Source organism: Rattus norvegicus, chromosome 1 (assembly GCF_036323735.1).
Source record: "Rattus norvegicus strain BN/NHsdMcwi chromosome 1, GRCr8, whole genome shotgun sequence".
NCBI lineage: Eukaryota > Metazoa > Chordata > Mammalia > Rodentia > Muridae > Rattus > Rattus norvegicus.
In genome coordinates, this window is record NC_086019.1 from 212,572,101 (window position 1) to 212,595,115 (window position 23,015).

The 23,015-nt window shown below is 51.8% G+C and overlaps 1 protein-coding gene across 3 annotated transcripts; it reads right to left on the minus strand.

The window, feature by feature from the left end:
• Window positions 1-433: 433 nt before the first annotated feature.
• On the minus strand, window positions 434-21,081 carry Frmd8 (FERM domain containing 8). 3 transcript variants are annotated; one of them, XM_006230804.5, is made up of 11 exons: window positions 20,889-21,079; window positions 20,511-20,595; window positions 18,662-18,826; window positions 15,454-15,555; window positions 15,177-15,235; window positions 14,862-15,028; window positions 10,471-10,695; window positions 8,837-8,960; window positions 7,877-8,020; window positions 2,423-2,627; window positions 434-1,878 (listed from the first exon to the last, which is right to left on the minus strand). In XM_006230804.5, the coding sequence occupies exons 2-11, from the start codon at window positions 20,593-20,595 to the stop codon at window positions 1,757-1,759; spliced, it is 1,398 nt and encodes a 465-aa protein (XP_006230866.1). In that variant the 5' UTR covers window positions 20,889-21,079; the 3' UTR covers window positions 434-1,756. The 3 variants fall into 3 exon arrangements, with proteins under 3 accessions (XP_006230866.1, XP_063120450.1, NP_001008349.1); NM_001008348.1 differs by having other exon boundaries at window positions 436-1,878; window positions 18,662-18,829; window positions 20,889-21,045; XM_063264380.1 differs by lacking the exon at window positions 2,423-2,627 and having other exon boundaries at window positions 18,662-18,829; window positions 20,889-21,081.
• Between the last annotated feature and the right edge of the window lie 1,934 nt (window positions 21,082-23,015).

Here is a 23,015-nt window from a genome sequence, read left to right on the forward strand (position 1 = left end):
GATCTTTGAGGTAAGTCAGTTTCAATTGCCTGAAAAAGCAAGAACCAGAGCCCTAAGTCTGTGTGTCAGGGTACCACTAGTCACCGCAGGCAGGCAGGGAGCCACGCAGAGGACGGCATCTCTAGCTAATAGGCATGACAGGTGGCAGGCCCCAGCTGCAAGACCACAGGGCCTCACTAGGTCCCTGTGACCCACACTAGGTGTTTCCACAGGACCCAGGAAGCCAAAGGATGGCAGAGGACGCAGAGCTCCTCCTAGACACAAGTGAGCTGAGTCTGCCCAGACCACTGGTTTCTATGGAGACCTTGAGAAGGGTCCCCAGGGGCTTCCAGATGAGGTTTTACTGGGGTGAAGTCCTGAGGTTGTACCATGGGCACACAGGACACGTGTGGTTACCATACCCTGGCCATTCCATATTATAACCATTCCAAAGTGTGCTAGGTGAGGATTTTATTAAGTCCGATGATAGGAAAGACTGAGAACACTCAAGACAGTTAGTAAAACAGTGCTCTGTCCTAGAGGGTTAAGGCACAAGTGGAAATCCAGAGTTTGTGCTTCCACACACACATCTGTGCCTCTCACATAATGACCTAAAGCCATCAACAGCAGTCAAAATGACCAGAAGGTGGCCGAGAGTGGGCTGGTAGCTCAGGGAACACACGTGACTCCAAAAGGGTTAACTACAAGTGGCAGGTGACATCATCTTACAGACATTGCAACAGGATAGGCGACAGGATAGGCGAGGCCAGCCTTTTCTCTCTGCTGCTAAGACTTCTGGAGTTCACTGGGCAGGCAAACTGCTTTCATTACAGAAATGTAGGGGTTTGCATTTCTGGGACTTTCCACTGAGAAGACACAGCTGTTCTCTGGGCTCTGTGGGGATTCCCAGGGAGTACCAAGGGCTTAAGGGCCTGGAAAACACCCTTCCCTGGACCAGCCCCTCTCAGGAGCAATCAAGGATACCCGGGGTGCAGAGCTGGGATAGGCCTCCTGTACAGTGTCATTAGGAGACCAGAGGTGGCTTGAGCCTCTGTGGCTGGCCTCAGGGAATCCACAGTGTAGTGTAATTCTGAGTTGCCAGGTCCTAGGCTTTATCAGCTCAGAGCAGAGGAAACAAGGCAAAATTTAACCCTGAGACCCAGATCACAGGAAAACAAGGGAGCTGGCCGGAATGGGACAGCCATGCCAGCCCAGGGACATGTAAGGGCTTCCTGTGTGCAGTGTGGATCCAGTTCCTAGGACAGCTACCATTCAGCAGAGACATCAGTAAAGGCCAACAAGAAGCCAGCCATGAGCTTATGTTGGCCTGCAGAGGCACCCTCCAGTTCCAGCATACCTTAGGAGAAAGGGTGGAAGCCTGGCTGGGCAGCATGGTGGAATGTCAGCAGAAGGAATGCAAGAGAAGTCACCAAGGACCCATGACCAGAAGCAAGCACTGAACTTGATTTCAGTTACCTACATCGGAACTGCCAGCAGTCCCTCCAGAGAGACACAGTCCACTTGGGGAGGAGCAGAAGGGGCTGCTGGGCCTGGAGTTCAGGAAAGAGGGTAGAAAGGGCTGCAGGGCAGCTCTGCCCACGCCAGACTCACGGAAGGTTTGCGTGTCACTTTTCCACGGTCTGAAACTCCAGCAGACCCTGCCTAGCACCCGCCCAGGCCCACAGCCTGAGACTAGTGTAGCTTGGTCCTGCCTAGGACTGTGCCTGGTCATGTCCACGGCACCCAGATGTCATCCTGCTGCCAGCTGTGGCCTCTCTCAGCCCTGCTCCGGGCTGTTGTCGTTGGGCTGTACCACGGTGTAGCTTCCGTGGCTGGAGGAGAGCTGTCGGCTGAAGAAGGAGGTGGTTCGCTTCGGCTTCACCCGCTTGATCCCGCTGCCTGTGTGGGTGACAGAGAGGCTGAGAAGAGGCACTGGGTGGGTGGCCCACACCCCAGGAGGCTGGGCTCTGCTCCCACTGGGTCAGCTTCTCCTGGAATCTGTGGGAACTGAACTTTCCCATCAGAGCTGTTATCACTGACCCTGTCCATCCCGGGACTCCCATCATCAGTGACAGAAAAGGGACCCATGGCCATCCCTGAAGACAGAGAGTATACTCACACATATAAAATAAATACAAAAAAAGTCTGAGACCAGCCTGGTCTACAGAGCGAGTTCTAAGACAAGCCAGGGCTACGCAAAGAGGAAAATGTCTCTGAACACCCCTTCCAAAAGAAGTCTCCTTCCTGTTTTCCACATTCTGAAAGATGCTACAGTGGACAAGTTTGTCACTGCAGAAAAAGAAGGGACAGACAGGAAATGTCCCTGAGGGTCAAGGTTGGAGCCCTTCCTTCTCCCACACTCTGGAGTCCATGTGGCATATGTGTGAATGAGTGTGCTGTGTACACACTGGGTGCGTGGTATCACACACCACAAGTAGCTTACCGTCTTCCACGTAGTCGATGGTGGAGAGATGCTGAATCCGGCTACACACCACGCTACCCTGCCTTCGCAGCTTGGGGCGCTGAGTGGGAGCTGAAGAGGGGCTGGGAGCTTCCTGAGGGCCGGATGCACTCTCCTGGGGGAGAGCAGGCTCAGCGGCCTGGCTCAGCTCAATGCAATACTCAATGAGAACACTCATCAGCTCAGCCTAGGGAGGGAGAGGGGCTGGAATGAGGCCACAGAGCAGCAACTGTTGAGGGCCAACAATGAGACTCACAGCTCTAAAGCCTTTGCTTCCTGGTGGGGGCAGGTGGCAGAACAGGGAGGAGAGAGCTTTCTGGGCCCAGAGGGCAGGGAAGGTGAGGTCTAGAAAGGTGGGTGATGGAGTCAGAGGCACAGCTTAGGAAGGCTGTGGACTTGGCTGCCACAGACAAGGTGACTGATGAGAGGTGGCTGCACTGAGCTTGGCCTAAGGAAGAGGGTGAGGTCACTGGCTGGGGTGGTGTGAGTGACACCTCATGGGTCTAGAAACAACAGGCGAAGCAGTAATACACCTGGAAGCACAAGTGGGCACCATGACAGCAGCCTAGGGCTTTGCTCAAGTTACAGAGGAGGCCTTTTTTCGAGAAACACAATTACTAAGCACCTACTGTGTGAGTGGCCCTGCAAAGGGCTGGGGATATTAGATCCTGTGTGCTTACAGGTCAGGAGCCTGGGGAAGACATCATAGATGCTGGTCTAGCCGCTGCTGCCTGTGGCCTCGACAGCAGCCTAGCCCAATCTGGGGAGGAACAGGAGAGTAGGCAAGCTCCTAGACTTTAGGCCTCAGTAGGCCTCAGTCTCCACATCCTGTCCTAACCTGACTAAACAAAAGCACAGATGTTGCCATTCAACACGTCCTTTCCGGAGCCACACTGACACCACTGTATCCGTGTATCCCTGGCCAGTGGGATGGAAGGGCATCTCCCTAACCTGCTCAAGGTATCCAGGAAGCACTGAACTAACTAACCCAAACTGCTGAGGGAGACTTTCCCTCAGGTCAGAGGAGGCCAGGGACACCTGTCTATTCAGCACTGTCCGGACTGTCTGTCATCCAACTCTGCAAGCACAGGAGCAAAAGCATGTCAAGTGCAGGTGAGAAACCAGGCTTCACCATTCACAGACAACACAACCACTTACACGGAAAACTCCAAAGAACCCAGAAACCTGCACAAGTGCAGGCTGTGGCATGCATGAGGAACACGTCCATTGCACCTTTTCTGACCCTCCCTCGCTCCCTCCTTTTCCTTCTGGTCTCAGCTTCCACAGTGCTGGATGACAGATGTGTGGCACCTGGCTTCAAACTTCTTGTTAAATAGTTCAAAATTCTACATGAGGAATGCCCAACTGATAAAAGCATATGAAAACACTCAAGGGGCTGGAGAGATGGCTCAGCGGTTAAGAGTACTGACTGCTCTTCTAGAGGTCCTGAGTTCAAATCCCAGCAACCACATGGTGGCTCACAACCATCTGTAATGGAATCTGATGTGCTCTTCTGGTGTGTCTGAAGACAGCGACAATGTACTCACATAAAATAAATAAAAATAAATCTTAAGGGGTTGGGGATTTAGCTCAGTGGTAGAACACTTGCCTAGCAACCTCAAGGCCCTAGGTTCGGTCCCCAGCTCCGAAAAAAAGAAAAAAAAATTTAAAGGAAACACTCAAAGACCAAGAACCACCAAAATCTGACACATTTCCTCTCTTTTTGAGTTATTCTTACTTTATATGTATTAGTGTTTTGCCTACATGTGTGTATGTATGTAGTGTATGTGTGTGTGTGTGCACGCATGCCTGGGGAACATGGAGGTCAGAAGAGTGTTCAGTTCCCTAGGACTGGAGCTGAAGGCAGTTATGAGTCACCATGGAGGGAGGGCGTTTGCAAACAAACCCAAGTCCTCTCTAAGTCTTAACCCTCTGTTTTTCCAGCCACTTTCTCCTTAACTCTTTCATGTTTTTTCTTTTTTCTTTTCTTTTTTTCGGAGCTGGGGACCGAACCCAGGGCCTTGTGCTTGCTAGGCAAGCGCTCTACCACTGAGCTAAATCCCCAACCCAACTCTTTTATTTTTTAGAAAACAAATTTGCGTGTGTGTGTGTGTGTGTGTGTGTGTGTGTGTGTGTGTGTGTGTGTATGCGCACGAGTGCGCGCCTGGGGAACATGGAGGTCAGAAGAGTGTTCAGTCCCCTAGAAATGGAGCTGAAGGCAGTTATGAGTCACCATGGAGGGAGGGCGTTTGCAAACAAACCCAAGTCCTAAGTCTTTTTTTTTTTTTTTAAAGATTTATTTATTATATATAAGTACACTGTTGCTGTCTTCAGACACCCCAGAAGAGGGCACCAGATCCCATTACAGATGGTTGTGAGCCACCATGTGGTTGCTGGGATTTGAACTCAGGTCCTCTGGAAGAGCAGTCAGTGCTCTTAACCACTGAGCCATCTCTCCAGCCCACTCTCTAAGTCTTAACCCTCTGTTTTTCCAGCCACTTTCTCCTTAACTCTTTCATTTTTTTAAAAAACAAATTTGCGTGTGTATGTGTGCCTGTGTGTGTAGACAATGTTTAGGTGTATCTATGTATGTAATGTGTGTGTGTTCGGTGAACAGATGCCACCCTGCTCCTCCCTTCCACCTCACTTCTTTTTTCCTTAGCTTTGCCAAGTACCCCATGCTAGCTGATCCATGAGTTTCTAGGCCATTCTCTTTTCTGCAAGAGGAAAACAAACAATGTGGAGGCAGAGGCAGTACAGTCATCCTCAGCTAAATAGCAAGTCTGAGGCTAGCCTGGGTTACATGAGACTCCCTGCATAAAGGTGTGTGTGTGTGTGTGTGTGTGTGTGTGTGTGTGTGTGTGTGTGTGTGTGTAAGAGAAAGAAATAGAGACAGATAATTTCATTAGAATTAAAACATCTTGCCAGGTAGTGGTGGCTCATGCCTTTAATTTATGCCAGAATTTATGAGGCAGAGGCAGGCGACTCTGGTCCACAGAATGAGTTCAAGGATGGCCAGGGCTACAGAGAAACCTTGACTTGAAAAACCAAAAAAGAATTAAAACATCTCTTCGGGGGGCATTGTTAAGAAAATGAAAAGCCAGGCTGGAGAGATGGCTCAGTGGTTAAGAGCACTGACTGCTCTTCCAGAGGTCCTGAGTTCAATTCTCAACAACCACATGGTGGCTCACAATTATCTGTAATGGGATCTGATGCCCTCTTCTGGTGTATCTGAAGAAAGTGACAGTGTACTCATATAAATAAATAAACAAGTCTTTAATTAAAAAAAAAAGGGGGCTGGGGATTTAGCTCAGTGGTAGAGCGCTTACCTAGGAAGCGCAAGGCCCTGGGTTCGGTCCCCAGCTCCGAAAAAAAAGAACCAAAAAAAAAAAAAAAAAAGGAAAGGAGAAGCCAGCCAGACTTGGTGACACACCCCTTTAATCCCAGCACTTGGGAGGCAAAGGCACACCCATCTCTGAGTTTGAGGCCAGCCTGGTCTTCAGAGTAAGTTTCAGGACAACCAGAGAAATGCTGCTTCAAAAATGAATAAATTAAAACAAAACAAGCTCTTGCCTTCTTCCTCTTGCTCTGTCTTGCTCTTTACCCTCTCTTTCCCCATTCCCCTCCCCCCACCTCTCCACATGCTCATGGCCGGCCTCTACTCCTCTACTCTCTCTTTTTGCCTTTCTCTGTCTTCTACTTGTTCAACTCCCCTCCCCATGCCCTGAATAAACTCTATACTATACCAAAAAAACAAAACAAAACAAAAAACAAAAAAACAAAAAAAACAAAACAAGACAGAAAAGAGAGAAAACAAAAGGCCAGGGTATACACTGAAAGGGAACATCTACCGAGGGACGTCATGCATGGAAGGTAGAATCAACTGTCACCATCTGTCAACCACTACCGACACAAAGGACAAAGCTGGCCATGGTGTACTGCCGGCAAAGGCAGTGGACTTCTGTGAGTTCTAGGCCATCAGGGCCTGTGTTGGTTCCAGGCCCATCAGGGCTACAGAATCTCACTCAAGACACACATACAGACACATACAGACACACACAGAGACAGAGAGAAACAGAGGGAGAGAGACAGAGACAGATCGATCTGAGCTGACCCGACCCTGACCTGTGGACAGGACTAACCAGTGTGGAGAGATAATGTCCTTGTCTCTAGAAAAGTGCATCTTAAACCTGCAGTGCCCCATCCCACTACTAAGCTGTTACAACAGCAAACAAGAGTTGACAATGCCCAGTGATCACCGCAGTGGGGAGCAACTACAGAAACATGAACCTGAGGTGTGTGGCGCTCTGGAAGACAGGCTGGCTGTGTCTAATAAGTCACATCCTATGCCCACTGCTCAATCCAGCAATCCAAATCTAAGTAAAACCCCTGAGTCTTTTAATATGACTTAAAGGAGAGGGTCAGGGGCTGGAGACATGGCTTCCCATCAGGAGTACTATCTGCTCTTCCAGAAGACCTGGGTTTACCCCCAGAACCCACATGGCAGCTCACAACTGCCTGTAACTCCAGTTCCACAGGATCCGTCTCCCTCACACAGACACACACACAATAAAACACTGATGCACATAAAAAATGTTAAGAGGGACTAGACTGACGTAAAAGCCTGTGCACAAATGCTCAGGACGGCTTCCCAGCCACAGTCCGAGTGGGAACAGCTCACATCCTGATCAGTGGGTATCTGAGCTCTGCACTTGTCCAGCTGACAGCGTTAGCCTAGCGTGTACGGCCTGGGGTTTCCCCAGCAGCGGAAGTAAACAAGTAATAAGAAAGCAATAATCAATAAGACAATGGGCAGACACCAGGGACGAGTCTGAAAAGCGTGTCTCCTAGTTTAGAGCTGCTGCCCTCCACAGCTCCACATTACACAGGGCCAAATACAGCTCGTGTTTCTATTTGTGGGGTGGGTATCCGAGTACTCAATTTGTGGGAAGGCCACAGGGAGGGGACATATGTTTTCAAAGGAATCCTTGGAATTTGTCTATGTGCTAAAAGAAGAAGGGGGAGGGGGACAAGAACAGTCCCCAGAGAGGCTCAGAGTAGGGTGTGGCTCTGACAAGATGGAGGAGGAGGTGGTGGATGGATGGGTGGTGGGCAGAAAGGACAGAACGGATCTAAGCAACACAGGCGCTCCCGGCCTCCATCCTTTGCACCTGCTCCTCAGCTGTCCTCTCAGGCCCTCTGCAGCTGGCGCGCTGTACACAGCATGGGCAGGCCCTCAGGGGACGCCACCCCTGGTGTGTGACCACAGAGTTCTGCAGAGCTCACCAGGGTGATACAGGCCGGCTGAAGGCAGACACCTATCCTGGGCAGCCCTGCAACCTCCTTCCCCGGCACCTGGGAGCCTCCTGGGGTTTGGAATCCACTGGAGACCTGGAACTGGCCCCTTAGTCCAAGTGTGTGTGACCACATCACTACCTGCTTGGAGTAGATCCTCAGTAGCTTGTTGACAGGTGTGCCCTCACTGTCACCATCAAACTCCAGCCACAGGACAGGCTCCTCCTCCTCAGGGGAAGTGTGATCCCATGACAGCTCCTGAAAGCGTAGACCCAGCAGCACATGCTGGCCAGAGGGAGACAAAGAACAGAGTTGAGGCCTCTGCTTCCACAGGGCCCATCAGGTTCCAGCTGAGGGAGACTTCCCCGGGCTGCTTTCCCCTCCATACGGATTGTTTGCCTTTCTGAGAGGGGGTCTCACTATGCAGCCCTGGCTAGCTTCAGGCTCACGGACATCTGGCTGCCTCTGCCTCCCTCTGCAGGGGATAGAGGACATTGATTGTTCTTGTTTGTCTTGTGGCACTGAGAACTGAACGAGAGCCTTATATATACAAGGCAGGTATGAAATCTACCCGACCTTCATGCTAAGTCTGCATTTCCTATGTGAAGCCAGGACCTGGACTCTGCAGTGCTCTCCTCCAATAGTAAGGCCCGATGGCCAGGAACCGGCCATCCGGTGCAGGCAACTGCCACACAGGGAGGACTGGTGACACCATTGCCTACATGGTGACCCAGAGATAAGGCAGCCACCAAATGCTGGGAGGAGCAGGTCTTGCCCAGCCTAGGGAGCTCCCGGCAGGTGTCTCTTTGGAAAATGGCCAGCCAGCGCTGGCAGACACTACCCGGTCAGAATCGCAGCTGCCACCCCTCTGCCTCAGTTGAGTGCATGGATCAGGAAAACAGACTCAGAACAGGCTCAACGAAGGTTCTAGAGTACGTGAGCAGACTTCAGGGACACGAGGGAGGCAGTCTCCTCCATTCTACTCAACGCTGTTCCTAGGATGTCCATAGTCCTAGGGGAATCAGGAAGGCATGGACAAGACCCCACTCCCTTCTACCCCACCACGGACAATTCACTCCCACCCTGAGGAGCTCAAGGTACCTTCTCCCTGTTGTCGATGACATGCACACCCTCCAGACTGATGGCCACGGTCACTGGTTTGCGCCCACCCCGATGCAAGAAGCCCTGGGTTGGCTTGTCAACCTCGCCATGGAAGAAGGCACACCTGCAAAGGGGACCAGTGTCAGCACCTAGCACACAAGGGAAGTCTGCTCTAGATACCCAAGAAGCTTAAGCCGTTGGGGTGGCTGACCGGTAAATAGAAAAAGACCTGTCCCAAGGCTTGAGGGACAGAGGCAGAAACAGGAGCTAACATGGGTAGCTGGGGTGGTGACACCCGACTGGCCAGGCAGAACTAGACTGAGCGGGTGGAAGGACCTAGGTAACAGTACAGGATGGACACTGTGGGAAGAGGAAAGCACACATCCAAGGAAGAGGACAGAGCAAGCTGCCTGAGAGAACCTGGGGCCTCAGAAAGAGCTAAGGTTGAGCCTGCAGCTCTGTCCACAGTGAAGTCCTTCAGCAGCAGGGACTTGCTGGGCATGCAGAAGTGACGGCTGCCTAGCATAGTGGCTTCTGGGCTAAGACTAAAGGGGAAAGTGAAGTGGTTTAAGGGGAGCAAGACATTCAGCGGCTATCCTCACGGCAGGCCGTGACCTCATTTGTACTGAGGCTCACCCTTGCCGAAGTCACAGGCCAAGTCAAAGGCAGCTCTCTGTACAGGAGGGGACTACAGGTGAGTCTGCTTGCCTCCTGGAAAATTCTACAGCCCTTCCCGGCTCTGAGGTTCAGGTGATGAGGAAATTGAAGCTCTGTCATAAGACCCGCCCACTTCTATCCACTTTTTACTCAAAAGTGCTCAGTGCACGTACACACACACACACACACACACACACACACACACACACACACACACACCCCTCCTGCTCCACTGTCCAGTACAACTCCCTAAGAGCTCTGCACGCTCGCTGTTCCTAACCTTTTTCTCATACTATCCTCCTCCCACCTCCATCAGGCTGAGGCCAATCCACAGCCCAAAGGGGAGCTCAGTGGAAAATCGACATGACCTTGAAGATGCCGCACTTGCCCGGAAGAGCTCCTTCCTGCCTGGAAGGTGCCCCCACCCCACACTGTTCTTCTCTACTTATCCCCCTGGCCATTTCACAGGGCTCCAGGTTTGAAACAATTCACTAATCAGCCCCAGATCAGGAACCCAAATGCCTGTGTAGAGTCAGCATTCATCTAATGGGCATCTTTCAGCTGGTACATACAAGGCCAAGTTCCCATGGTAACGAACCTGCTTCACTGCAGCCTGCAGCCCAGCAAAAGGCAGCTGGTCAATACAACAGGCTCCGAGTTTGGGAATTCACTTATGTCTAGGTTGCTGTTCCCACCTCCTCTGCTTTCCTGGCTGCTATTTACAGTGGTTCTCTACCTCTGGTTTCCCATTCAAAGGGAAGCTCCTTCTGTGTGGGGCAAACCCATCAGGAGAGAACTATCGGTTACAGACCATGTGTGTGAGCAAAAGCTAGGCCAGTGAGTGGCTTGGCAGCTCTTTAGCAGATGGAAGGTGACACTAGAACACAGGTGGGATGCAGGTGCCACGTGTCAGGGGACTGGGGCAGTCTGGAGGGTACTGAGAGAGGGGGCAGGAGCTCCCAAGATGCATCACTTACCCGTAGAAGGGCAGCTCATGGCACTTGAGGAGATATGCGCGATAGTGGGAGCCCAAGGTGGTCTCACGCTCACTGTCACCGCCTGCCATTTCCTTTACCTGGCGGTAGGCATTCAGCAGGCCTTGCTCACATGGCCCAGTCTTGGCTCCACGGCCCCGGAAGGCAGCAAAGAGGCCATGGCCTCGCTTGCAGAGGTGGGCAGGGAGGAAGGAGTCCAACTTCTCTCTGAAGGGGAAGGAAAATGGGTAGTAGTGGCCGCTCCCAGCTGTGGAGGTCAGGGTGTGAGTACCATGCTCGTAGGGCAGGCAAGGATTGGCAGATGGCAGGCCTTAGGGACCTTCAAGGCTTGACTGCACCAAGGCCCATTGCTGTGTGTGTGTGTGTGTGTGTGTGTGTGTGTGTGTGTGTGTGTGTGTGTGCATGCGCTTGCGCACTGGAGAGTGACGGGTCCTGAACACAGACTGCAGAGATCCCCACTGCTCCCAACCAGCTGTGGCTTTGCTCAGAGTCAACCCTGGCTGATATGCAAGGCCTACCACTAAGCTGGGGTGGGATGCTCTTCCTCTTAAGAGAAAAATAGGGGGGTTGGGGATTTAGCTCAGTGGTAGAGCACTTGCCTAGCAACTGCAAGGCCCTGGGTTCGGTCCCCAGCTCCAAAATAAAATTAAAAAAAAAAAAAAAAAAAGGAAAAACAGAAAGCATTAAAGTTTACTTGGGCTGGAGAGATGGCTCAGTGGTTAAGAGCACTGACTGCTCTTCCAGAGGTCCTGAGTTCAAATCCCAGCAACCACATGGTGGCTCAGAACCATCTGTAATGGGATCTGATGCCCTCTTCTGGTGTGTCTGAAGATAGCTACAGTGTAGTCATATACATAAATAAATAAATCAAAAAAAAAAAAAAGAGAAAAATAGGGAGGCAAAGGCATGTGGATCTCTGAGGGTTCAAGGCCAGCTTGGTCTACAAAGCCAGTTATAGCACAGCCAGGACTTTTACACAGAGAAACCCTTTCTTGAAAGAAAAAAAAAAAAGGAGAAAGAAGAAAGAAACCCAGAGTATACACGGGAGAGCTCAGGACAGCAGGCCCAGGTATGGTCAGATCAAAGCTCTTGTGCAGATGGGTTCTGAGGCATTGTCTTCAGAGTTAGCTGTGAGACCAGCAAGGGGCGCCTGCCTATCTGCAGAGTAGGGACAGAGATGATACCATCTCTTTCTGATAACAGTTACCCTGACACTAAGACACGGTAAAGCTCTGAAGCCCTGGCCCAGGACAGGGGAAGTCACCCCACACAGAAAGGCTAGGCAGGGTTACCGCTGAAGGCCCGCTTGGATCCTGCTCTCCTACTGCACCACAGACAAAACCTCTCTCCTTGTCAGCAATGCTTTCACACAGGAAACTCAAGAGAATGCTCCAAGCTGACAGAGTGCAGACAGGGCGTCGCCAAGACCAATCTTCACCCAAGAGGGAAGAAGACACCGCCTTATGGCCATGCCAGGCACTGTGGGGGATCCCTTCCCATCAAATGAGGTCTGGCTGACACTCAGGACCAGGGGAGGGCAGAGGGGCTTGGGACGTGCTCAGGTCAGGATGGGAAGCCAGAAAAAGCTGGAATCACCTGAGAGGAGGGACCCTCAACTGAGAAAATACTCCTTAAGATCCAACTATAGTTAAGCTTGTAGGGCATTTTAATTAGTGATTGATGTGGGAGGGCCCAGCCCTTTGTGGGTGGTGTCATCCCTGGGCTGGTGGTCCTGGTTCTATAAGAAAGCAAACTGAGCAATCCATGGGGAGCAAGCCAGTAAGCAGCACTCCTCCATGGCCTCCGCATCAGCTCCTGCCTTCTCCTGATTTGAGTTCCCACCTTGGCTTCCCTCAGTGGACAGTGACTGAGGATGTGTGAGCCACATAAACTTTTCTTCCCCAGGCTGCTTTTGGTCATGGTGTTTCATCACAGCAATAGTAACTCCAATTAAGACATACAAACGCTCAGTGTTCTATTCACATCATCACAGACTCATGGGAAAAAGGGCGTCCTCCTACACAGCCAGAGCCCCAGGCTCACTCAGCGGCTCACAGCCTCGTCCCAGGTCCACTCTACAGACTTGCCTATAGCCTGACTGTTGGGTTCCCTCCTCTCAGATGATGACAGCTTGTGTCAAGTAGACATAAAAGTGGCCAGCACCGGTGGGGCTGGAGAAATGGCTCTGCGGGTAAGAGCACTGGCTGCTCTTCCAGAGGACCCAAGTTCAATTCCTAGCGCTCACGTGGCAGATGACAACTGTCTTTAATTCTAGCTTCAGGGGATCTGACACCCTCACACAGACATGCATGCAAGCAGAACACCAATATAAAGAAAATATTAAAAAGACAAAACAAAACAAAGTAGCCAACACGGAATATCACACCAGTTTTGTGTGGGAGAGGCCCATTCACTCAGAGACCAGGGAGGCTCTCGGCTAAAATGTGACCATTTTCTACCTTAGACCACCTGGGCTCCTGCTGGCAGAGAACCGACCACTCCAACAGAATACTTCTGGAGTTCTGGGTCTGAGGCCGCAAGGTCAGCATCTATGTCCGGGCCCTGCTACAACAGGACCACAAGTCCCAAGGGCACAGAGAAACCCCAACATGGCCCTTGGCTTCAGGTTAATTTGGTAAACCTCCATGGTGTCACCTTTTCCAGAGAGGACTCCTGCTAGGGCATTTGTAGCCTAAACACCCAGGATGTTGGGAGGGGCAGCAAGGGAAGGAAGGAACTTGTTAATCTGAGTCACTGGGTGCATGAGGGGTCTCCAGAAGCCTGGCCGCCCTCCATTCTCAGGACAGCCATGCCCATTTCACTTTCTGTGTCCCACCCTTACCCAAGTCCTAGTTTAACAGTAGTTTCCGCTTGTCACGGAAAAGCCTGCCTCAGTTTTGGGTGTGTGCAGACTCACAGTGGTGTCCCTCAAGGCCGAGCTGCAGCCCATCAGTGGCCGAGCCACAGACTTCTATCCTCTGGGTGGGCCTGGGACTCAGCTATGTGCCACAAGCGAGCCTGGGGGCTCTAGCTGGGTAAGGTAAGAGGGGCCTCTCCTCTGCAACAGACAGTTGCTGCAGCCACCCGGCCACAGGGCTAACATGTCTGAGCTTGTGCTGGCCAAGAAATCAAGGGCTGAATGACCAGAAAGAGAACAGGGTCTGGGACACAGCTGGGCTTGCATGTCACGTGAGTGAGAAAAGCAACTTCCTGTGCAAATCAGTTGAGTTTGCCAGGCCCAAGAAAAACAGGCCAGCCCATCTTAAGGTCCAGGATCCCAGGGCCATGGCCACCAGCCTTACACAGCTCAGTTATAAGCCTTCAGGGGACTGTATACCCAGGGCAAACATCAGTCATCAGCACTGGGTCTCTGGTCCCGTAAACTGCTTTGCTGACTTCCCCACTAGCTGCAGGGTTGGGGAAACAAAGAGCCCAGGTTAGAAACAGTCTGCAGTGCGAGTTTACAGTTACCAGAAGTTTTGTTTACGACAGGGTTTCAATGTAGTGCAGGCTGACTCACTCTAGTGGTTAAGAACGACCTTGAACTCCTGATATTACTGTTTTTCCCAACTATGACTATAGCCACCAAGCCTGGCTCACAATGCTTTAGCCTTGGCCAGAACTAGCTCTTTAGGCTGGCTTGGAATTCACCGCAATCCTGTCTGTCTCTTGAGTGCTGGCATTACAGGTGTGACTCGCACCTGACCCCTGGGATTATTCTGAACCTCAGGGTCACATCAATGGAGGCAGAACCCAACCTCGTCTGTTATTAGGCAGACTCATTCTCACCTTTTCTCTTCTTTTTTTAAGGCAGGGTTTCTCTGTGTCGTCTTGGCTGTTCTGGGACTCACTCTGTAGACCAGGCTGCCCTTGAACTCACTGAGATCCACCTGCCTCTGTCTCCTAACCTAACCCTGAGTACTGGGATTAAAGGTGTGCACTACCACTGCCCTCTAACGCTCATCTTTCCAGACAGACCAGCAGCAGCCAGTGGGGCTCGGTAAGTGCCTGGGGAACAGGATTCTACTCTTGGAGTTTGGAGCTTAACTATCTGTGGTTACTGGGGGATCAACACATGGTCAGTTCCTGGCTGTTCCTCCAGACTTCAGCTAGAGGTGGGGCTCTGCCTGCATGTGTCTGTGCATCCTTGTGCTGAGGACCCGTCTTAGACATCACTTCATGTGAGTATCCACTGTTACAAAGGAAAAGGAAGCTCAGAGAAGTGGAGACCTCACAAAGGCCATCCAGTGAGCATGCATGCACCAGAGGCCTGACTGCGGACCATCCACCTTGCAGACCCAGGCCTACTCCTCGGTAGAATCTCGCACAGCAGCTTTCCCATGGGTACCCATCTCAAGCAGCACTGCTCTTACCTCACCGTACAGGCAGCAGGCTGGCCAGGCTGGTAGGGCCCAAGCTGCACCCGGCACACGAGGCCACCCAGCACCTCACAGTCCTCCAAGTCACAAGGGTACCGAGCGGTCAGCACATTGCCCTTGGCTTCCTCATAGAGCAGCCGCAAGACCTCCTCATCATGGACCTGCACAGCAGTATGGCATGAAGAAGATGGCTCAGAGGAGCTGGGCAAAGATGACCGTCTAGGTGTCTAGGGGATTGGTGGTGGTGGTGGGGGGACGACGGCACTGGGCATCCAGGAACCCAGGGGCACTACCTGGACTTTGCCTTACCTGGAGCTCTCGGCGCTTTGGGAAAAACACATTCCTTCGGAACTGAAGGGAAGGCTCATCTGGAGAGAGGAGCTAGAGTCATTTTCTGGTCCCCTTGCTTAAGGCAGCCCCATCCTGTCCTACCCTGCACAGCCCTCGCCCCAGTTCCCTACCTCACTCTTCTCCATGGACAGAGCCCTCCTGACCAGACAGCACACAGTGCATCTCTGTTCACAGCCCCTCCCAGCCCACCCTTCACAAGGCGCCCTTCAGATGCCCCTGCCCCACCAACACTGACCCATGGCTATGTCATCGTCCGAGGCATCGGTGAACCGCAGCAGCAGCTCTGGCCACTGGCGGCCCAGTTTGTAGGGCTGGTGCTTGGGTTTCAACTGTACCTCTGCAGAGCAAGAGAGAAGCCATGAAGCTGTGGACCAGGCCAGTGGTACCTAGTCACCTACTATACTGTCAACCAACAATGAGGACAGCCACAGCCAGGTCCAGAGCCATCCAAAGGGTTCGAGTGTCTTCACCCTGGAATAACCCTGACCTCCATTCTTCCTTGGAGAGAACCAGGCTCAGGGTGGTTAGGTCATCTATGCCCAAGTCATGGTATGTGATGGACTCAACTTGTACAACACCAGGGCCTATGAAGTGGGTGACTGGCCACCTGAGGGCTGAGGTGTTGGTGAGCTCACAGACAGATGTATGGAGACGTGTGGTGAGGATGCTACTAGTGCTTGCCAGCCTCCTGACATGAATATCCTCCCTCTAGCTGTCCCCGTCCCCACAAACAGCAGGCACCTTGTCCTGCCAGCCAGATGCTGATGACTTCCTTGACACTTAGACCTTCCTCCTGGACCCTGACCAGATAGCAATCCTGCCTTCAGGTCCTTCTGCCTCATCGCCTCCATCCAATCTCTGCATCAGCTCCTGTCCCTTCCTGTCATATCTCTGTCCACAGCCATCATTTCCTTCACCTCCCCCACCTCCCCCATCCACAGGTTCATGAGAGGGAGCCTTGGGGCAGCAACGTCCCTCACTTCACCTGAAGCCCACGAGGGATGGCAGTGTCCTAGGACCATACAGAAACAAGTGGCTACACAAGTCCAGAGCTTAGGTTCCCAAGCCTCTCTCCAGTGCATACCCTTGGACTCTGTCAGAGGAACCCCTGGTCTGATTCTCTGTCTGTCCTAGCACTCACAGTGTGGGACAGTAGACGGCAGACAGGTGTGTGTTCCTCCTGTTCATTCCCAAGTCCCAGAGATCCTGCCATTAAAATAGGGCTATCCCCACACCAGCCTCAGACTTCTGAGTGGGGACCTCTTCCCTAGCCACCGTAATCCAAGTAAGACTAACGGTTCGTGAGGCCCGTTCCATGCAAAGGATGGGGAGAAGGCCAGACATCAAACTGAGGAAAGTAATGAAAGCCCCCGCTTCACAGGTACTGTGTGTGTCCGTGTGTGTGTGTTGAGTGTGTGAGAGAGACAGAGAGAGTGTATGTGTGTGTGAGAGAGACAGAGAGAGAGTGTATGTGTGTGTGAGAGAGAGTGTGTGTGAGAGAGTGTGTGTGTGTGTGTATGAGAGAGAAAGAGAGTGTGGGTGTGAGAGAGAGAATGTGTGTGAGAGTGAGTGTGTGTGTGTGTGTGTATCCGTGTGTGTGAGTGTGTGAGAGTGAGAGTGTGTATCTGTGCGTGTGAATTGAGTGTGTGTGTGTGCATGTGTGCATGTGTGCATGTGTGCATCCGTCTCGGGATTCCACGTAGCCTTTCAGCTTCCCACCCCAGCCTGGGAAGAACTTGGGTGTTGAGTGTGCTGCGGCCTCAGGCATCTCCTGCCAGGCGGGGCCACACAGGCAATGCTTTCAGTTCTAGCCACAGGCGGGCTGCAGGAATGTGAGGGAGTGGGATGGATGAGGTGGAGGAGGAGCAGGCTGCCCGGCAGCAGCACTGAGAGCCTCCTGTGGCAGAGCAGTGGCCACCCACCAGGGCCTGCTATCCCCAGCTTTCCACACAGCCAAGGGGCCCACAGCCCTGACCAGAGGCTCAGAGGGCAAAGGAGGGGCTGGGCCAGCAGGAAGAGTGTGGGCGTGAGCCTGGGAACAACAACTGTACAGGAAGTGGAGGGGCAGGGGGGCAGAGAGGGACAACATGGGGCTGGAGCTCCTCCAAACACCCACAGGACAGAGGCAGAAACTTTAGGGGTTGCAAACAGACACCCCCACATCTCCCCACCCCTAGGGCCTGACCCAGGTAGTCTTGATCAAATTATAGAGACCAAGTGTGCCCCCTTCCTCCACAGCAAGGGGAAAGGTCACTTTTTTGATGTTTCCTTTTTTTTTTTTTTATCCCAAGACAGGGTTTCTCTGTGTAGCCCTGGTCATTTTGGAACTCACCCTGTAGACCGAGCTGACCTTGAACCCAGAGATTTGTCTGCTTCTGCCTCCCAAATGCTGGGATTAAAAGTATGCACCACCCACCACTGCCTGGCTGTCGTTTTCAACACTGGGGACTGAACCTGGGCTGTGCACAGGCAACAACTCTACCAATGAGCTGTGTTCCTGGTCCTGAGGGGGGTTTAAAAAGTATACTTTAGTATGTGTTCAACCTCAAAAATTATGTCATTATTATTGCATATGCATGTGTCATCATGAATGTGGAAGTAAGAGTATTACTTGGAGGAACTGGCTTTTTCCTTCCACCATACAGGTTCCAGGGATCAAACTAGGGTCACCAGGTTTAGGGACAAGCACCTTTACCCACTGAGCCACCATGCCAGCCCTTAAGGGGAAATTTAAGCCGAAAAAACATTCCCAGTGCCAGCACTGATTTATTTCCCCGAATGACGACACTGAGCCTCCTTTTGTCTCTTTGCTTCCATGTCAACAGACTCAGGGACCATAATGAGGGACTTTATTCACTGGCCCGAGAGTCTATAAAACTCTGTCTTCATTCCCATTACACAGTGGGGCCCCAGCCTACAGGGGCAGGAAGTGTGTGGTCATGGTGCCAGATACCAGGTAGGGTGGAGGCCCCAGACAGAAAACCCATGTTCCTCTTCTCCCTGCAGCCCACACCTAAGCAATGGAGTCACTGTACAGGGCCACTTCCTAAGCTTCATCTACCTCTTCCCTACTGCCAGCAACACACGCAGTCCTGACACCCACCAGTCCGCTGCTCCAGATCCCAGCACTTCACGCAATAGGACAGACCTGAGCCATGGGGAAACACTAAAGTTACGCTCCCCACGCGGGGCCCAGATTGCATGCCCTGTAAGCAGGGGACCCTCCTGCTGTTCCGAAGGTCAGGGCTCTGGCAGCACTGCACCAGCACAAGAAAAAAAGAGGCAGGGACAAAGGATTCCGACACCTCCTCAGGACTCTGGGACACACTGGGTCCCATCATCCCTGACAGGGAGTGGCCACAGGTTCTGGTCCCTAAACCCTCTTTCTGTACCAGCTAAGTGTCCTCGCCTCCCCAGTACGTTCCCTCACAGCCAGACCTTACCCAGCAGAGGAGAGACAAGCCAGAGTGCAAAGGCCTCCAGGGCCATGTCTGGGAGCTGCAGGACTTCACGGACTGCACGGTGCAGCTCATGGGCACTGATCGAGGACAGGTTCTCCACAGCCAGGGGCACTACTGTGTCATCAGCCAGGTACACCAGTACATCAGCTGCTGGAATACAGGTCGGGCAGGGTCAGTTGAGGTCCACCACCAGACCAATCAGCATTCTCCAACGCCATTTGTTCCTTATCATTGTGACCACAATGACACATTCCTCAAGACTCCACTAACAGGGATGCTTAGGGCTTATGGTGACATACACCTGTAGCCCAAGGCAGGATGCAGGAGGCTAAAGCTAGAGGATTTCAAGTTCCAGGCCAGCCTGGGCTACATAGCAAGACCCAGCATTTTTAGTGTATGTCTTTTTTAAAAATAATTATTTATTTTATGTATATGACTACGCTGTAGCTGTTTTCAGACACACCAGAAGAGATTGTCCGGTCCCATTACAGATGGTTATGAACAACCATGTAGTTGCTGGAATTTGAACTCAGGACCTCTGGAGGAGCAGTCAATGCTCTTAATTGCCGAGCCATCTCTCCAGCCCACAAGTCTGTGTCAAGACCCAGTATTTTAAAATTAAATAAATAAAAGTGTTGCCTTTAAGGACTTCTTGAGAACTCAAAGCACTCAGAAACTATGGCCCAGGTACCAGCCCCATTTCACCCCTAAGGCTCAAAGTAGGGTGATAAAAACTACCTCCCTTCCACTGCAGCACCAAGCACTGCTGTTTCCAGTATTTCTCAGGTGGAGAGATAGGACGGGATAACCCATCCTGAGGTCACAATTCCCTATCAGGCTGGGAGCAAGGCCAACTAGTGACCTGATCTGTCTGGGTCACACTAAGAGGACAATCAGGATTTCTATGGCCACCCTGGGTTACAGCGGGTTCCAGGTCTCAGCTTCATTAGGACTCTTCAGAACTTTAAGGATTAATGCTGTGGCTTCTGCAGATAGCTTTAAGCAGTCTAGGAAGGAAAGACGCCTCAAACAGCCAAGTATTTCCTTGTAACAAGCTGGATTCCCATTTGAAGCTAGAGCCAAAGGGAGATGCTTCGCAGGCTGGCCAGACTCAAACACTCCATCCCTAAACCACAGGTACAGTAACAGAGCCCTGAGTTTGGAGGCCCACGTTCTCAACTTGCAGTCCTTTTCTGCTTCTTAGCTGACTCCAGCGAGTCTCTGTGTCAGTTGTAAATCTGTAAGAACAATAACGCTTCTTCAAAAGGTCATCACCAACCCAATGAGGCTGGTTAGCGCATACGGTCAGCACAGTGAAGCACTCTTTTAGATTCTGGTCTCTTCTGCTCCAACAGCTCCTGAGAGACCAGGAGACTGAGGATCAGATCCACTTTACAGGCAGAAAAACCAGCCCCAAAGGCTCAAGTTCATGATCAACCTTGGTCTGCTTCAGTAGTTGGAGACCTAACAACCTCTCTAGGGCCTAATTTCCTCCCAATAAAACGAAGAGGAGGAGAATCCCTGCTTTCAAAGAGCTGTCCGCAAGAAAGAAACGGGACAAAGAAAGTAGTGTCACTTTCCAAGCATGTGTCTTCGTTTGGAGACATGCCTTTTCACAAAGTGGAGAAGGTTCAGGAGTATGGATGGCTCAGTTACTAAGCTAGTGAAACAGCCCAGCTAAGTCCTTTGACGTCTATGAGTCTGCTACACCTTAACACATCTTATCACTTACTACATGATTAACTTACTGAAAAAGACAAACTGGAGTCACGTCCCCAGCGCTGGAACCAAAAGGGGTATGGAAGAGACGAAAAACCAAGTAGAGACCTACCTCGGGCACCCACCGAGGAGACGCTACTTCGGTGGGACCGCTCCGCAGGGCCAGGCTGCCCCGCGTTGCCTTCTGCCCCCTCCATCTGCAATAGGAGCGTCAGACAATTAATGGAGGTCTTGAGATGGTCTCCTCAAGCTCTCAACCAAGAAGCAAAGGGGTCCCGGGCTCGGTCTACAATTCTTAATCTATGTACAGGGATCAAGTGTGCTAAAAGTACAGAGTGATCTGCAGCCGAGTGCAGATCAGGGTGGGCTGGGTCAGGGCAGTGACCGTCAGGTGCAGGGGTCTTAAGTCTCTCCTAAGAAATAGCCAGACAAGTCAAGGCGCGCCCCTGTCAAGGGCGGGGACACGGGCAGGGTGTGGCCACGCTCTCACCTCCCAGGGTCGCAGAGTCCGCTGCCTCACTCCAGAATGCCACCCGACTAGGCCTCCAGTTCTGGACCCACCACTACGCCCGCCGGCGGGGTCTCAGGTCCCGCTGAGGGTCGACTTGCTTGCGTTGCGCCGCGGACGCTGCCGCGGGAGGAAGCACAAACCCGAGGCCCCGCCTCCCCGACTGAAGGAGCCAATCGGAGCCGGGAGATTTGGCGCACGCGTACTCACGCGTTTCGTCCTTCGGTCCCTCCTACCCCGATTCTTAGCTTAGTTATGTCACACAAGTCCAAAATCCGTAGTCTAGCCAGGCCCCTGACATACCCGGTCCTGTGTGGTCCGTACCCCGTCGCTCCCACCCCCTCATAGCCACCTACATGAACAATGTTGCTCCATGCATAAGACTTTTTTTTTTGTTGTTGTTCTTTTTTTCGGAGCTGGGGACCGAACCCAGGGCCTTGCGCTTCCTAGGTAAGCGCTCTACCACTGAGCTAAATCCTCAGCCCCAAGACTTTTTTTTTTTTTTTAAGATTTATTCATTTATTATATGTAAGTACACTGTAGCTGTCTTCAGATATACCAGAAGAGGGCATCGGATCTCTTTACAGATGGTTGTGAGCCACCATGTGGTTGCTGGGAATTGAACTCAGGACCTCTGGAAGAGCAGTCGGGTGCTCTCAACCACTGAGCCATCTCTCCAGCCCAGTCGGGTGCCCTTAACTGCTGAGCCATCTCTCCAGCCCCCATGCATAAGACTCTTGATCTATAATAGGAGGTGGGGAAGATTCATGAAAACCAAGGATGAGGGCACGAACTGTGCAGTTACCTCTGACTTGACTGGGCCCCTCTCTGAATTGGAGATGCTTCCTTGGGACTCCACCTGGTGGGCTGTGGTGTTGCAGTCCTCTTGGGCCTGTTGGCCTTGGATAGGAGTCAGGGCCCTGGACAAGTGTCTTGCCCACTGGTAACATGAGACTGTATTTGACTCTCAACAATCCCTGTCACTCTCAAATTATGTGTAAACGTTGGAAACATAGGACTTGCTGTGCTTCCACTCCCATAAGCCTGGCTGTCCCATAAGCCATAGCCTCCAAGAACATGAGGTTCCAGGCATTGTGGTTCCCAAAGTCTTACCATCAAATTGTTCTGACAAACCATCACGTGTGTGCCTAAGGCCTGGAATGTGTGGAGAAAAACAAGTCCACGGGCCGTATACATGCCACTAGAATCAGAAATTGTTCCTGGTGGCAACAGTGGCTTGGGATGAGGAGCAGGGACATGAGTGCTCCTTGCCACCTGGCTTCTCCGCTGGAAAGCAGATGAAAGCTCCTGGCCTCTCTTCGCTGTTTGATTTTGTTTTGTAGAGCTCTTCAATTTAATTTGTTTAGGGACAAACCTGATGGCACACAAGCCTTTAATCCTAGCAGAGAGAGAGACAGAGACAGGCAGATCTCTGATTTCCAGGGCAGCCAGAGCTAAACTATACAGGGAGACCTTGTATGGGGGCTAGGGGGCGGGCTGGGCAGGGCAGGGAACCAGCAAAACTATAGTAGGCGGGCTGACCACGGGGGCAAATGCTTGTAATAATAGCGCTGGATGATGCATCAGGAAGATCAGCACAAGTCAAGGCCATACTCGGCCACACAGCTAGTCCAAAATCAGTCTAGGATATGTGAGGCTCTGTCTCAAAACAAAACAGAACAACAAACAAACAGCAGCAGCAGCAACAACAACAGATGTTACAGAAGACCACAGTGTGGCTGTAGGAGATACAAGCCGCTACAGGCAGAGAGGAGAAAGTCTTCAGTTCCTTCTTATCTGCTATGTGCTGGGCCTAGGCCAAGTCCTTTCCTCTGTGTCACGTGTCACCTATGGGCTCTGTGAGTGGAATCAAGAGGATTAGTAGTCACCATTTATATGTTGAATGCTTTAAAAATTCTGTGTGTGTGTGTGTGTGCATGCGTGTGTGTGTGTGTGTGTGTGTGTGTGTGTGTGTGTTGCTCCAGGTTCAACCCAGGGCCTCGTACATGTGAACAGAGCTGAGCTACTCCTGAGAGAAACAGGGAGGGAAAACACTCAAACACATAAATCTTATAAGAATGAAAGTGTGTGTGTGTGTGTGTGTGTGTG

What these genes read in the sequence shown, in the direction of transcription:
- Frmd8 (NM_001008348.1), bottom strand. Translation starts at nt 20,595, where the DNA reads ATGGAGGGGGCAGAAGGCAACGCGGGGCAGCCTGGCCCTGCGGAGCGG. An exon ending in GCTTGTCTCTCCTCTGCTGG is followed by an intron (nt 15,556 to 18,661) that starts GTAAGGTCTGGC and finishes CTTGCTCTGCAG; the next exon opens with AGGTACAGTTGAAACCCAAG. An exon ending in CATGAGCTGCCCTTCTACGG is followed by an intron (nt 8,961 to 10,470) that starts GTAAGTGATGCA and finishes TCCCCTTTGCAG; the next exon opens with GTGTGCCTTCTTCCATGGCG.